General features: G+C 40.8%; 1 protein-coding gene across 10 annotated transcripts in view; it reads left to right on the top strand.

The window, feature by feature from the left end:
• limch1 (LIM and calponin homology domains 1) overlaps positions 1-13,484 on the top strand; it is a 261,489-nt gene that overhangs the window by 234,490 nt on the left and 13,515 nt on the right. For 9 of the 10 annotated variants that reach the window (XM_008111641.3, XM_062981642.1, XM_062981646.1 and 6 more), the window contains 5 exons: positions 172-277; positions 4,159-4,187; positions 5,315-5,398; positions 10,769-10,861; positions 13,315-13,419. In XM_008111641.3, the coding sequence (XP_008109848.2) occupies positions 172-277; positions 4,159-4,187; positions 5,315-5,398; positions 10,769-10,861; positions 13,315-13,419 (417 nt within the window). The remainder of the gene's footprint in view (positions 1-171; positions 278-4,158; positions 4,188-5,314; positions 5,399-10,768; positions 10,862-13,314; positions 13,420-13,484) is intronic. The other variant, XM_062981645.1, reaches the window with a different exon arrangement.

Here is a 13,484-nt window from a genome sequence, read left to right as displayed (position 1 = left end):
CAGTTTTGCCAGGAAATCCTATAGAGCAAATATAGTCCAGGCTACTAAGATCCCAGCCAAGAGCCATTCAATAGATAGAACATACTAAATATATATATATATTACTCTAGCCTAGTTTAGCATGCTTTTTTGATATCTTGATTCTGATTCTGCTATTCAAAATTGGCTTAGGTAGAGACTTCGGGGGCTCCTGAGCAAGATGGAGGTTTAGTCTTTCCACTTCTGAAGAAGATCCCTGAGATGAATCAAGTTGTTTTGCAGAATTCTGCCCTACAAGGTAAACACAAACAGGAAGAGAGGGATAAATGTGCAAGTTACTGCAACTTTCAACATTAGACACAAGAGTTAGAGAGAGGAAAAAACTACGGTATGTCTCATGCACCAGAGTATGATCCAAATATGAAATAAGACATGTTTTTTTTCTTCATTGAGTTACTTTCATATATTTCATTCTTCTTTACAATTTAGTGATACCATAATGCAGTTTGTATCAGAATTGCAGGAAAAAATAATAAAAGGAAGGAAATATTAGCAGCTTTAAGTGTAAAAACTTCTCCAGACTAGTCATACATCATGGTGGAAAACTTAATCAGAACAGAATAGTCACTTTAGTGTCCCAAATCCCACTTAATTTTTTAAATACTGCTTTAAGTAAAAAGTACAATCCGGACAGAGGCCAATAGAGGCTGCTAGAGAGAGAAGGAAACTTCATTTTATGGGGGGTGGGGAGCTGAAGGAAGAAAACAATTTCCCCAGTTTTCCCTGATTATTCGTCCCCCCCTTCCCATATAATAGTAATAGTAATAATACTTTATTTGCACCATGCCCTATCTCCCCGAGGGGACTCAGAACAGTTAAATGAGGGTTGTTTCCGTGACAGAGACATAGGTAAAGGTAAAGGTTTCCCCTGACGTTAGGTCCAGTCATGTCTGATTCTGAGGGTTGGTGCTCATCTCCATTTCTAAGCCAAAGAGCCGGCGTTGTCCGTAGACACCTCCAAGGTCATGTGGCCAGCATGACTGCATGGAGCGCCATTACCTTCCCACCGGAGCGGTACCTATTGATCTACTCACATTGGCATGTTTTCGAACTGCTAGGTTGGCAGGAGCTGGAGCTAACAGCGGCCGCTCACACCGCTCCTGGGGTTTGAACCTGGGACCTTTCGGTCTCCAGCTCCTCCTTCAACCCACCATCCACCCCCATAACATGAAATATCCTTTACCCCCTAGTGGCCTCCGCCTGGATAATAGAACAGTACCACAATTACATAGAATTATAAATTAAATTCATAAAAAACATTCTAAATCAATTGGAAACATTCACCCTTTAACTGCATCCATTTTTAATTTTATTTTCATTATTACATTTCTGCCTGTTGATTTATTTAGCCATTTTTGGCTCCAAATCCTCCCCACAATTTTATTTTCCTTTCTTCTTTTCTGCCCAACCTTTTTTGGTGTGCATTGGGAGCATAATTCTTAACCTTCACTGCTTGCAGCGGCAGCAGTTTGAGCCCACATTTTGGTAACAAACCACACTAGGAAGAATACATCCAGATGAATTTTGATGTTAGGTCTTTGAGCTTATTGTGAGTTAACAAAAAAAAAAGTGTGGAGCACGTAGCCCAGAGGTAGCAGTTTTGTCACCCTTGTTACACATATAGGGATGTAATGTAGGCAAGGCAGTCATTACCACTACATTGTATATGACAATCTACAACAAGAAAGAAATGCACATCTATGCTGGCTGAATGTACTGTGATTATATTTGAAACAAAGTCAAATGGCCACATGAGTATATGTTGAAGCTGGAGTTTGGATGTATCAGTAAAGCCTCTCTTCAATGGGAAAGCATTGTGGAAGTTGTGGATGAAATGATGTCATATCTAAGAACAATATATTTTGTGGTACACAGAAGCAAGTGAGCAGCAATAGGAAAAAGGAATAATGAAAGAGAACCTCCCTGTCTCTGTGTCTATTGCCACCTAGTGGCCCATAGTCATTCATTCAAATGCTATTCCACCTTTCTTCACTTTGTCACTACACCAAGTCAAGATCCAGTAGTGTGTGTGGACCCCTCAAACACATATTTTTGAAACCATCTATTTGGGTTGCTGTGAATTTTTTCGGGCTGTATGGCCATGTTCCAGTAACATTATCTCCTGATGTTTCACCTGTATCTGTGCAACATTTACACTTGCTTTAAACAGGCAAGGGTTCTTTCTCCCACCTTGGACATCCCACTCTGGTTGCTTCACTGCCAACAGAAACTCTGAAGATGCCAGTCACAGCTGCAGGCTAAACGTCAGGAGAGAATGCTACTGGAAGATGACTATACAGCCCAAAAAACTCACAGCAACCCAGTGATTCCGGCCATGAAAGCCTTCAACAGCAATCATCTATTTTTTCGGTTTCATAGTTTCTCTCCCATTACTCCCAATGTTCAGTTGTAATTAAAATAATAAAATTGCTACAAAGAAACAAGCAATCAATGAGATCAGAAATTACACAAAGACACAAGCAATCAATGAGATCAGCTAGAAATTACAGTATTACACTAGAACTGTAATGTTTTGTCATTCTCCAGAAGTTTCCAAAGATGCCCTCAGTTGATCTCCATGGCAAGCTACAACCAACCAATCACTTTTTCACATCATTGGCTAATAGTCTTCTAAATCTTTGGGCTGCTCTGTGGTCACTGGCTTGCTTTCACAGCGTTCTGTTCCTTGTTTTGTTCCTGTTCTGCCGCCCGCTCTAGAGCTGCCCAACTGTGCCAGTGTTCCACTTAAGGTTCGGAACGCCTGGCGGCGCTACCAATTTTTCTCCCAGTCAGGTAAATGATGGCCTTGGATGGAGCTACATCCCTCCTGCTACTATGTGTAGGTTTCTTTTGTGTGTGTCCTGGAGCCAAAGCCAGTACGTCTGTCCTTGTTGCTTTTGTAGAAAATGCCTTTTCCTGTCACGTGGTTGGCAAAGAGCTTGCCCTCGGTTTGTAATGGAACATCATGGGATTACCTATCCTATACATGCTTAGTGTCGCTCTGTAAGATCAGTAAACCATTGATATCAAAGGCAAAGACTCTCTTGGTAACTGTGATGCTGGAATGGCATATTCCCTTTCCCCATAAGGCATAGTGCAGGGAAAAGTGGAAAATAGATAGCATGCTATGTTCAACTCTTGCTAGTGCCTGAGACCCAAAGCAGTAGCTGTTAATAGCTAGCAGTAGCTTAGAACTTTGTGTTTATTGACATTCACACTTTTTCCATTTATAAAGAAGGCAATTTCTGTGGTGGAGGCCACATCCCATCACTTTGTTGGCTCCGGAGTTTCTTGTTTTAAATTAATGCTGCAAATTGAAAGAAACTGTAGATTCTTGGTGTTTTTTTCCCCCCAGCCCGTTTCATGTTAGGTAAAGGTAAAGGTTTTCCCCTGATATTAAGTCTAGCCGTTTCTGACTCTGGGGTTGGAGCTCATCTCCATTTCTAAGCCGAAGAGCTGGAGTTGTCCGTGGACACCTCCAAGGTCATGTGGCCAGCATGACCCCGCCAGAGGGGTACCTATTGATCTACTCACATTTGCATGTTTTTTAACTGCTAGGTTGGCAGAAGCTGGGGCTAATAGCGGGAGCTCACCCCACTCCCTGGATTCAAACCACCAACCTTGTGGTCAGCAAGTTCAACAGCTCAGCAGTTTAGTCAGCTGTGCCACTGGGGGCTTCATGTTATTTCATATTATTCTTCGCATAATCATGATCGCCAGAGGTAGTACCAAGAGTTGCTCTCTCAAGCCACTTGTTAAGGACAATGCACCAGCTGGGAACATACTGCTGACCCTCAGAATTACCTGGCCTTACTATTCCTCCCCTTTCTTTTTGCTATTGCTGCTTGTTCTCCTGTCCTGTGTTGGCAGGGAGAAGGATCAGGGACCGTCATATTCCAGAGAGACAGCGTGCTGCTGGCAAAGAGATGATCCCATTCATGGAGAAGGGCCCACTGTGGGTATCTTGCCCAAGAGCCCCAAAAACCTGTTCATTTATATTTTGAACAGATAGTTTTAAATTATTCGATGCAGCTTTTGAAGACGGAAAATAAGTCCAGTATATCTCGTGGATAAACAACCAGAAAAGTTTGACTGTTTTGCTCTTTTTTCTCTTTGCAGCTGACAGTGATAACCGTGACAAGTTGAATGTAAGTTGATTCTTTGCATTGTTTTTAACAGTATCAGGATTTAGGAATATTAGGAACCACCCACTAAAATAATCTAAGACAGTGGTTCTCAACCTGGGGTCCCCAGATGTTATTGGCCTTCAACTCCCAGAAATCCTAACAGCTGGTTAACCTGACACAGTGAAGTCATCTGCCCTTGCGCTTTGCTTCTCTGCTGCTGAATATGTATGCCCAGTGTGGAATACATCTCACCACGTTAAAACAGTGGATGTGGCTCTTAATGAGACATGCCGCATTATCACAGGATGTCTACGTCCTACACCACTGGAGAAATTATACTGCTTAGCCAGCATTGCACTACCTGACATCCGCTGGGAAGTGGCAGCCAACAATGAAAGGACCAAGGCATTGACATCTCCAGCCCATCCCCTGTTCGGATATCAGCCAGCACGCCAACACCTTAAATCAAGAAATAGTTTTCTAAGATCTACAGAGATACTCGCAGGAACACATCAGCAAGCAAGAGTCCAAAAGGGGCAGGCTAAAACCCGGAACCTTAATTAGTGGCTACACCGGATGAGAGACTCCCCCCTGGGCACACAGAAGACTGGGCAACTTGGAAGGCACTGAACAGACTGCGTTCTGGCACCACGAGATGCAGAGCCAACCTTAAGAAATGGGGCTAATAAGTGGAGTCCACAACATGTGACTGTGGAGTAGAGCAAACCACAGACCACCTACTGCAATGCATTCTGAGCCCTGCTACATGCACAATGGAGGGAGGACCTTCTAACAGCAACACCAGAGGCACTCCAAGTGGCCAGCTACTGGGCAAAAGATATTTAGTATTAATGCCAAGTTTTTTTTCTTTAAAAAATCTCTATGTTTGCAACTCCATTACAACTTGTACCCTTGGTTCGCTTCTGACACGAGAAATAAATAAATCTGGGGACCCCAGGTTGAGAGCCACTGCTCTAAGACATTCTACCCAGGCACACACTGAACCCTAATTTCATGAAGTTTTGAAATAGATTTGTGTGCAGCATTTTCAGTGACCCAGCTGAATACACTGTAGAAGTTATTGTAATTTGTTGGATTTTTTTTGTTAATGTTGCTAGGTTTTAATAGTTTCTTTTGACCTATTCAAGCGTCTTGGCTGCTGGTCTTGGAATCCAGAAGAGGAGCGTAAGCGACAGGAGCGATGGCAGCATGAACAGGAGCGCGTACTCCAGGTACCGCCGCTCATTACTACTTTTCCCCACTTATATCCTAGTTTCTCCCAAAGATTTTAAGGACTCTCTATTTTCTCCTTACGCTTTTTAACCTGGTGTCTTCTCAACCTGCATAAAATTAACCAGTGAATGAAATGTTGCCCACTAAAAAATACAGTTTATCATTCCATACATTCAAATTACTTCAGAGAGTAAACCCTCTAAAGGAAAGTTTTACACACATCTAAAGTGTATCATTCCTAAGCACAAGTCCCTCCCTGCTTTAAGTTGTTGCAAATACAGTAGACACCCACATGTTAGAATTTTGTGAGTCAGAAATAATTTTCCTGGGCAGTTTTCAGTCTTTTAAGGGCTTGCCAAAGACATTTTGCTGCCTGAAGGAGAACAGCACGTGGCATTCCTTGTTTGCCCAGTTACTTTGGCACCAGAGATCGCAAGTCCCACAAGTACCTCTTCCTGGGAGAGGAAGCAAACACAATAATCATAAATTAAATAACAATTTACTCTTCCATGATGCCCCAAACCAGCAACCTCATTCTTTCTAACAGCAAGACTGTCCTATTCTGTCTGACTTCGGAGAATACTTTCCAAAGTGACCTTCCTGTAGTGCCAAGCAATCCCTTTGAGTCCTTGTTAGTTGCGGGGGATTCTTAAGTTTCTCCAACAGGATACATACAATTCAAAAGACACACTAGTCCATTCTCTTGGTCTATTTTTGTCCTTTTTGAAAGGAAAATTTGTCCTTTTTGAAGCACAAATTTCTCGTGGAGCTCTAAGAAATGGAAAGATGTTGGTGTCAGGAAAGAGTCTGGCCTGCAAGGGACTGGGGAGGAAGATGATGGGAAAAGGCTCTGTGTCCCGGAAGGACAATCCTGCTGCTGCAGCTGTTTCAACAGCTCCAAACTTTAATTTCCCTGCATTTCTCAGGAGGAAGAAGAAAAGGAGGAAAAAAGGGCAGGTAGGAACCTTTTTTCGTGTCAGGAACGACTTGAGAAACTACAAGTCACTTCTGGTATGAGAGAATTGGCCTGCAAGGATGTTGCCCAGGGGACGCTCGGATGTTCTGATGTTTACCATCCTTGTGGGAGGCTTCTCTCATATCCCAACATAGAGCTGGAGCAGATAAGAGGAAGATCATCCACGCTCTCTCAGGTTAGATTCGAACCGGCAACCTTCAGGTCAGCAACCCAACCTTCAAATCAGCAGTTCTGCCGGCACAAGGGTTTAACCCAGAGCACCACCGGGGGCTCAATGGTGCCACCAGGAGCACCACCTGACACGTGGAGCCCCTACTTTCACTCACGGAGCTCCAAGGGCTCCATAGAGCACAGTTTGGGAACCCTTGGTCTAAACAATTGTCTCACCTGAACTGGGAATCCTAACATTCACACAGAATTCTTATGTAGTACATATTTAATGTTGGGGAGAAGACTTTAGAAAAGATTCTACCATAACTGATGTTATCACCTTGAATGCTATAGACTTTCAAGGATTGCTCGAGTACCCTGGATCACAGAATAAAAACCACAATTTTGAGAAATGTTAAGCCATTTACAACCCTAGCGATACATGAACGGAAGAAAGTACCTGGCTGCCCAGGGTGGAAGGGAAATATATATAAAGTGAAAATGTACTTTTTGTTAAAGGATTTATTTAAACTCGACAATGCTTCATTGTTACACTTTTTAAATCTATTCATGTTTACATTTTTATGCTGCCCCCTTTTTGTGATGGTGGTGGTTCTTCTCTCACCAAAAAGCTTTGTGGGGTTTTTGAAATAGTCTCAAAGCTTCTTTGGCCAGATGTCAGAGGCAGGATCTACACTGCCCTACATCCCAGGATCTGATCCCAGATTATCTGCTTATCCCAGATTATCTGACAGTGTAGACTCATAATCCAGTTCAGAGCAGATAATCCAGGACCAGATCCTAGGATATAGAGCAGTGTAGATCCAGCCACAGTCAGATCAGAGGACTGCAATAATGGTCTTCTTTTCAAAACACTGTCACCCCTTCAAAAGAAGGAAAGTAGAAGAAGCAATAGAGCCAGTGGGATGAAGTGGTTTAAGTGTTGGACTACAACTCTCAAGACCAGAGTTCAAATTCCCTTACAGCCATGGAAACCCACTGGGTGGCCTTGGGCAAGTCACGATCTCTCAGCCTCGGAAGAAGGCATATGCAACCCCCCTGTGCACAATCTTGCCAAGAAAACCCTGTGATAGGATTGCTTTAGAGTTGCCATAAATCTGAAACAATTTGAAAGCAACACAACAATAAATTCACCACAACCCTGACATGGAAGCCATCAGCTGCCATTGATTTAGTCCAACAGCTGAAGCACTATTGAGGGCAGCTTCAAACTATTGTTGCATATTTGGCCCAATTATGTTTGCTACTTTCTGGGGATAGACAAAATTGACCCTCAAATATTTATGCTGTCTTCCTGACTTCAGTATGAATGGATGTGTTGCATAATATAAATATAAATACTGTAAATAAATAAAAATAAATAATAGAAATCTGTTAGACCAACTATTTCTCCCACTTTTAAAATCAGCAATAGCTCTAGAAACATGATATCATGACTTTACTTTTTCTAACTGACGATAAGGTGCAGAAGCCTAGAACATTAATAGAAGGGTGGGTAATTCCTAATTTTAAAACACTGGTAACAGAGAAGCAGAAGAATAAATAGCTCCCCACATAAACTTGCATAAACCCATATAGCACCAAAAAAAAACCCTTCCACTGCTAAATCCCCTAGGCATCCAAACTGTCTTATTGGAGAAGGAAGGAAGCAAAGTAAGTGAAGCGTCTGATAAGAAAGCATCTTAATAATCAGTCTCCTATGGTTCCCAAATCCAAATGCATAATCATGGCCCCTCTTATTTCAAAAATTATTTGAAATATTAACAGTTGGGAGAAAGTGTGTTGTAGTTTTAGAAAATATTTCCAAGTGAATGTAATTGCACCTTGATACATTTTGAAGGGTTCCCCTGTTGTTTCAGAATATACATTGGATCTGAGGAAGGGCAGATATTTCGGAGAAAATAATTCAAAGCTTAGGAAAACTCTTTTTGAACTATATTGTTGTTGTATGCCTTCAAGTTGTTTCTATGTGATTTGCCCAAGGCCACCCAATGAGTTTCAACAGCTGAGCGAGGATTTGAACCCTGGTCTCCAGAGTTTAATGCTCAAACTTCTCTCCTCTTGTGGGCCATAGAAGCTTGTGGTCCAGTAGAAGCTTTTCAGTCTGGATCAACCAGCTCCTTGACAAATCATCACTGTCTCCACTCAGTCTTGATCTACACTGCTATATAATCCAGATTATCAGTCAGATAATCCAGATTATCTGATTTGAACTGGATTATATGAGTCTACACTGCCATATAATCCAGTTCAAAGCAGATAATCTGAATGTTATATGGCAGTGTAGATGGGGCCTCAGAATTTTTATATTTGTCTTATCTCATAGGCTGACATGGTTTTTCTTCTTTGATTTAAATACTGCTGGCATCCATTTATCCTGAATAGATTACTGCCACAGTTGATATATGACTGAAACTCATTAAATTCATATGTCAGTTTGGCAAATTGAAAATGCAAATCCCATTTTTCTAAACATAGTGAAATGTTTGGTTAAGGTTTGCTTGCTCAATGGAGCTCTTTGTGGCCAAGATTTCATTTCATTTCAATAAACAAACACTTTGATGCCCTAGTTTCCAGTTAGTAACACATCTTATATAGCCATCATAGGATTTGATTAGAATGCTAAACTGATGGTAGAACCACAGAGAAAAGAGAAATCTATTGGAGAGAAATCTTGTTTACGGGGCTTCCAAAATTTTAATGATAGTGTGTCTTTATTTTTTTAAGTTAAACTCCTTCTATATAATTATATCAAAAGAGTAGAATATTTTTCTGCTTCAAGTAAAAGAGAAGACAGACCCCACAGCACAGTTTACTATCCTTGGAGGAGGGATCCCAGGGTACTAATCTTCCTTCCATATCAAAAGTTTTATTTTCTCAGTTGAGAAACATCCCATTAATTTCAATTTTTTTCTTTATTTCTATACATCCTCACCATTGTTTGTTTGTTTTTATTTTCCTGCATGTTTGCTTTTATTTTCTTTCTTTTCGTATACCTTTCTTATCCTTAAAAGCAAAGCAAGCAAGCAAGCAAAACCAGGCAGTGGAAAGAAAACACAGGCATGCCTCTGTTATTACTCACCTTATGTTAGGAACTAACCCACATGAACGTTTCAGAAGTTTGCCGTGCTGTTTAGTCTTCTATACTGTATGTACTAGAAAGGATAGACTAATAGCTATTTATGCCTCAAACTGGTTACTTCATAGGAAGCTATGCAAATAATATCCTGCCTCACTTGCCATAGGAAGTCAGTCTTTCATTTTGAAAGCTACTACAGGCCTCCCGCATTTCTTTGCCAGGTTAGGGATCAGGGCAATGTCAAAAACTGAAACCAGTTGAAAAGCTGAACCAATCTTTTTGTAAATTTTCAAATGTAAAATGGAACGTAATACGATGAAAAGTCAACAGAGATAAAAAGGAGTGCATGAAGTGGATAAAATAATAGCTCTATAAATGTGTGTGGTCAAAAGAGCAGATCAGGAATCAAAAGTGCAATACATGGCTATGATTTTTATCCATCAAAAGAGTGCTTCAAAAATCAAGGCGAGTCTGTATTCTAACTTATAGGACTCCATCCTACACTATACTAATGCACAAAGCTCTTATTTTTCAGAGCACTCCTATCACTTTTTATCTACTTACTTATAGGTTTTTATATTCTGCCCTTCTCACCCGAAGGGGACTCACAGCGGATCATAGAACACATATACAGCAAACATTCAATGCCATTATACACAGATAGGACAGACAACAGATAGAAGTATATAGACACTTCCCATCGTTGGCGTCCTGGAGGTTGTTCTCAATTCTGGCCACGGTGGGGGGGGTGTGTGTGCTGTAGCTTCATCCTTCATGTCGAAAAGCCCTGTTCACAGACTTTTGCCTTTTTTGATTGCCAGCATTTTTCTGGTATTTCCTTTATGGTGCCATTAAAATACCTCCGTGCTTAAGCAGTACCTATTTATCTTCCCACCGCTGTTTCTGAACTGCTGGATGGGCAGTGAGCTGGGCTAAAGGTGAGGCCCTCACCCTGACTGGGATTTCAAACTACTTATCTTGATACTATCATATTAATTTACCACCATCTTGATCTATTTTCTAAAATCCCATTTGAGCGAGTATGTCTTTGCATGGAGGTCTCCTTTGAATCTAGCAAAGAAACATATTCCATCCTTTGTATCCCAATTCCTGTTTGATAGCTTGTATTGGAATTCTGTACAGGAAAGGTATCAGAAGGAGCAGGACAAGCTGAAAGAAGAATGGGAAAAAGCACAAAAAGAAGTTGAAGAGGAGGAACGTAAATACTATGAGGAGGTAGGAAGGCAGAGATGCAACTGTACAATAGAAGACCTGGCTGCTTCTGATGTCTTGGCTTAATGAGTCAAGATATGAACAAGCTTTTTGTCAGTCATACCATTCCTGCATGCTTTCATTCATGTGAGTATGCCAGTAAACTAGGAAATCCTCCAGTTTGTTTGAACTGGGGGCACTTCCAGACAGCACGAAAACGCGGGTTTAAGAGAGAGGACAAAAAAACCAAGAACCTGAGAACTTGTCCCCACGCAGACTTGTAGGTCCCAGGATTTCTTTCCTCATCGTCCTCACAGGCCTCCTCTGTACTGGAGCAAGATACAAGGCAGAGGACATCCATTAGAAGTTTTTTTTAAATCACTCCATTATTCACTGAATTGTATACGTGCATATGCAAATATTTTAATATAAATATAAGCAGATTTGCATATGTGCATAGAAGGTTCAGCTCATAATAGAGTGATTTTTTAAAACTTCTGGTGGATTTCTCCCTTCTCCTCATCGTTTATTCAAGTTCTGTTTAATATTATAGTTTAAAATAAAGAGATTTAGAGAGTTCTAATTGCCCTCTGCTTGTGCTTCCTTTAAATATTTCAAATTGTAAGTTGCTCAGAGCAGTCTGGTGGAGAGTGACTAATTAAGAAATAAAGTGAAGTGAAGTGAAGTAAAATCAGCTGTGTCTGTTTGATTAGCTGTTTGAGGCTTTTTAAAAAGGGACATGTGCTGGAGCAGTCTCCACAGGAGGAAGGGAAGGAAATCATGTGTTTTTGGTAAGTGCAGGGATCTACAGTGATGTGAATGTGCACATTTTTTGGCCGGAATCAGGATAAAAGGGGAACTTTTTATCCCGTGTTTTCCTTCCCTTGCAGTGAATCGGCACACCTTTTTAATCTGGTAACTTCCGTGTTTTAGGTGCTGTGAGGATGGGCCCTGGGAAACTATAATAACGGCTCCCAAAAATGCCAGGATACATTGATATCCTGAATTGTTCAAAAGCCGCAAATCATAATTTCCAGCTTTTGAGCAAAACCAAAAACTTCAGTTAATTAAATTATTTGATTTGGGGGGGGGGATTTTTGAGAATGGAAAGGATTCATGAATCCCCACAATGTTCATTCATATCTCAGCTTTTTAGTACAGCCCAGTGGCTTTGTTGGTTGTCTTGTCTTTTGTTTGTATGCCAGAAGATTGCTTTTGTTCCCCAAGTTTGAACTTCCTGTACAATTTGCAAGGCTTTATCCGAGAAGAACACTTGTTAACTTTTTCACATCCAATGTAAAATGTGTGTGTCTTTGTGTGTATGTTTGCATGTGTGTATGGAGATAGCCAGGATGGATTATGTTGGAGAGAGCTCAGCTCTACTTGGTTATGATTCTGGAGACCATGTCTTCAATCCCTGTTCTGATATGGAAGCCCAATTGGTGGTCTTGGGCAAGGCACACACCCTCAGCCCGGGAAGGAGGCAAATGCAATCCTCCTGTGAACAAGCTTGCCAAGAAAGCCCCATGATAGGATCACCAAAAAGCAGAAATGACTTGAAGGCACTCAGCAGCAACGCAACAACAGTGTGTATGTTCAAAGAGACGCAGCTACCAAGCAGCTTATATTACATTGTTTTATATTACATACACCTGTTGCAATAATAATAATAATAATAATAATAATAATAATAATAATAATAATAATAATAATGTGATGGGCACATTGGGTGCCGTGCCAAAAGATCTCAGCCGGCATTTGGAAACAATAGACATTGACAAAACTACGATCTGCCAGCTGCAAAAGGCCACCCTACTGGGATCTGCGCGCATCATCCGAAAATACATCACACAGTCCTAGACACTTGGGAAGTGTTCGACTTGTGATTTTGTGATATGAAATCCAGCATATCTATCTTGTTTGCTGTGTCATAATAAAATAATAGTTTTATGTCTTACCCACCTCTCCTTGTGGTGGTTACAGCATAATTAAAATACTTAAAACATTGGTAAATTCTATAAATAAGCATATTTATATAAAGGATACATATTATTTGCTGTCAAATCAGCTTCAACTCGTGATACCTCTCAATTCAAAACAGTTTTAAAAGCATTGTGATAAGTACTGAGAGGAGGGAAAGAACATGGTGAATGAGAATAACAAATAGGTTCAGGTAGTAAGGATGATAAATTACAAAAAATAAATTAGGCACTATGCAAAATATCAAATACTTATTTTTTAAAAAAAATTCATTGCAATTTTTTATTATGTTGCTGTTCTTGACTCCTAGCTTTTTCCACTCTTGTCCCAACCCCCCCCCCCCCTTCTATCCCATTCCTTCTCATGAACAAATTAGAAAAGGCCAAACTCGAATTGTCTCTTGCTCTGGTCCCTAGCTGTGGTTCGTAGGGCTGACTTCCTACGACTTCCATGGATTCTTCAAGGAGATTTTTTTGACAGCCTTTCCTCTTCTGTAGGAACGCAAGATCATTGAGGATACTGTGGTCCCATTCACAGTTACTTCGAATTCTGCAGAACACTTGTCCACCTCTTCCTCTGTGACAGATGGAAATGGGACTCTGGTGAGTTCTCTGCTAAAACTGAACCTAAATTAAGATGTTAAAGGCATATAAGTTGAAATTTTCTT

This window comes from Anolis carolinensis, chromosome 5 (assembly GCF_035594765.1).
Source record: "Anolis carolinensis isolate JA03-04 chromosome 5, rAnoCar3.1.pri, whole genome shotgun sequence".
NCBI classification, from domain to species: Eukaryota; Metazoa; Chordata; class Lepidosauria; order Squamata; family Dactyloidae; genus Anolis; species Anolis carolinensis.
This window is presented reverse-complemented; position numbering and strand designations above follow the sequence as displayed.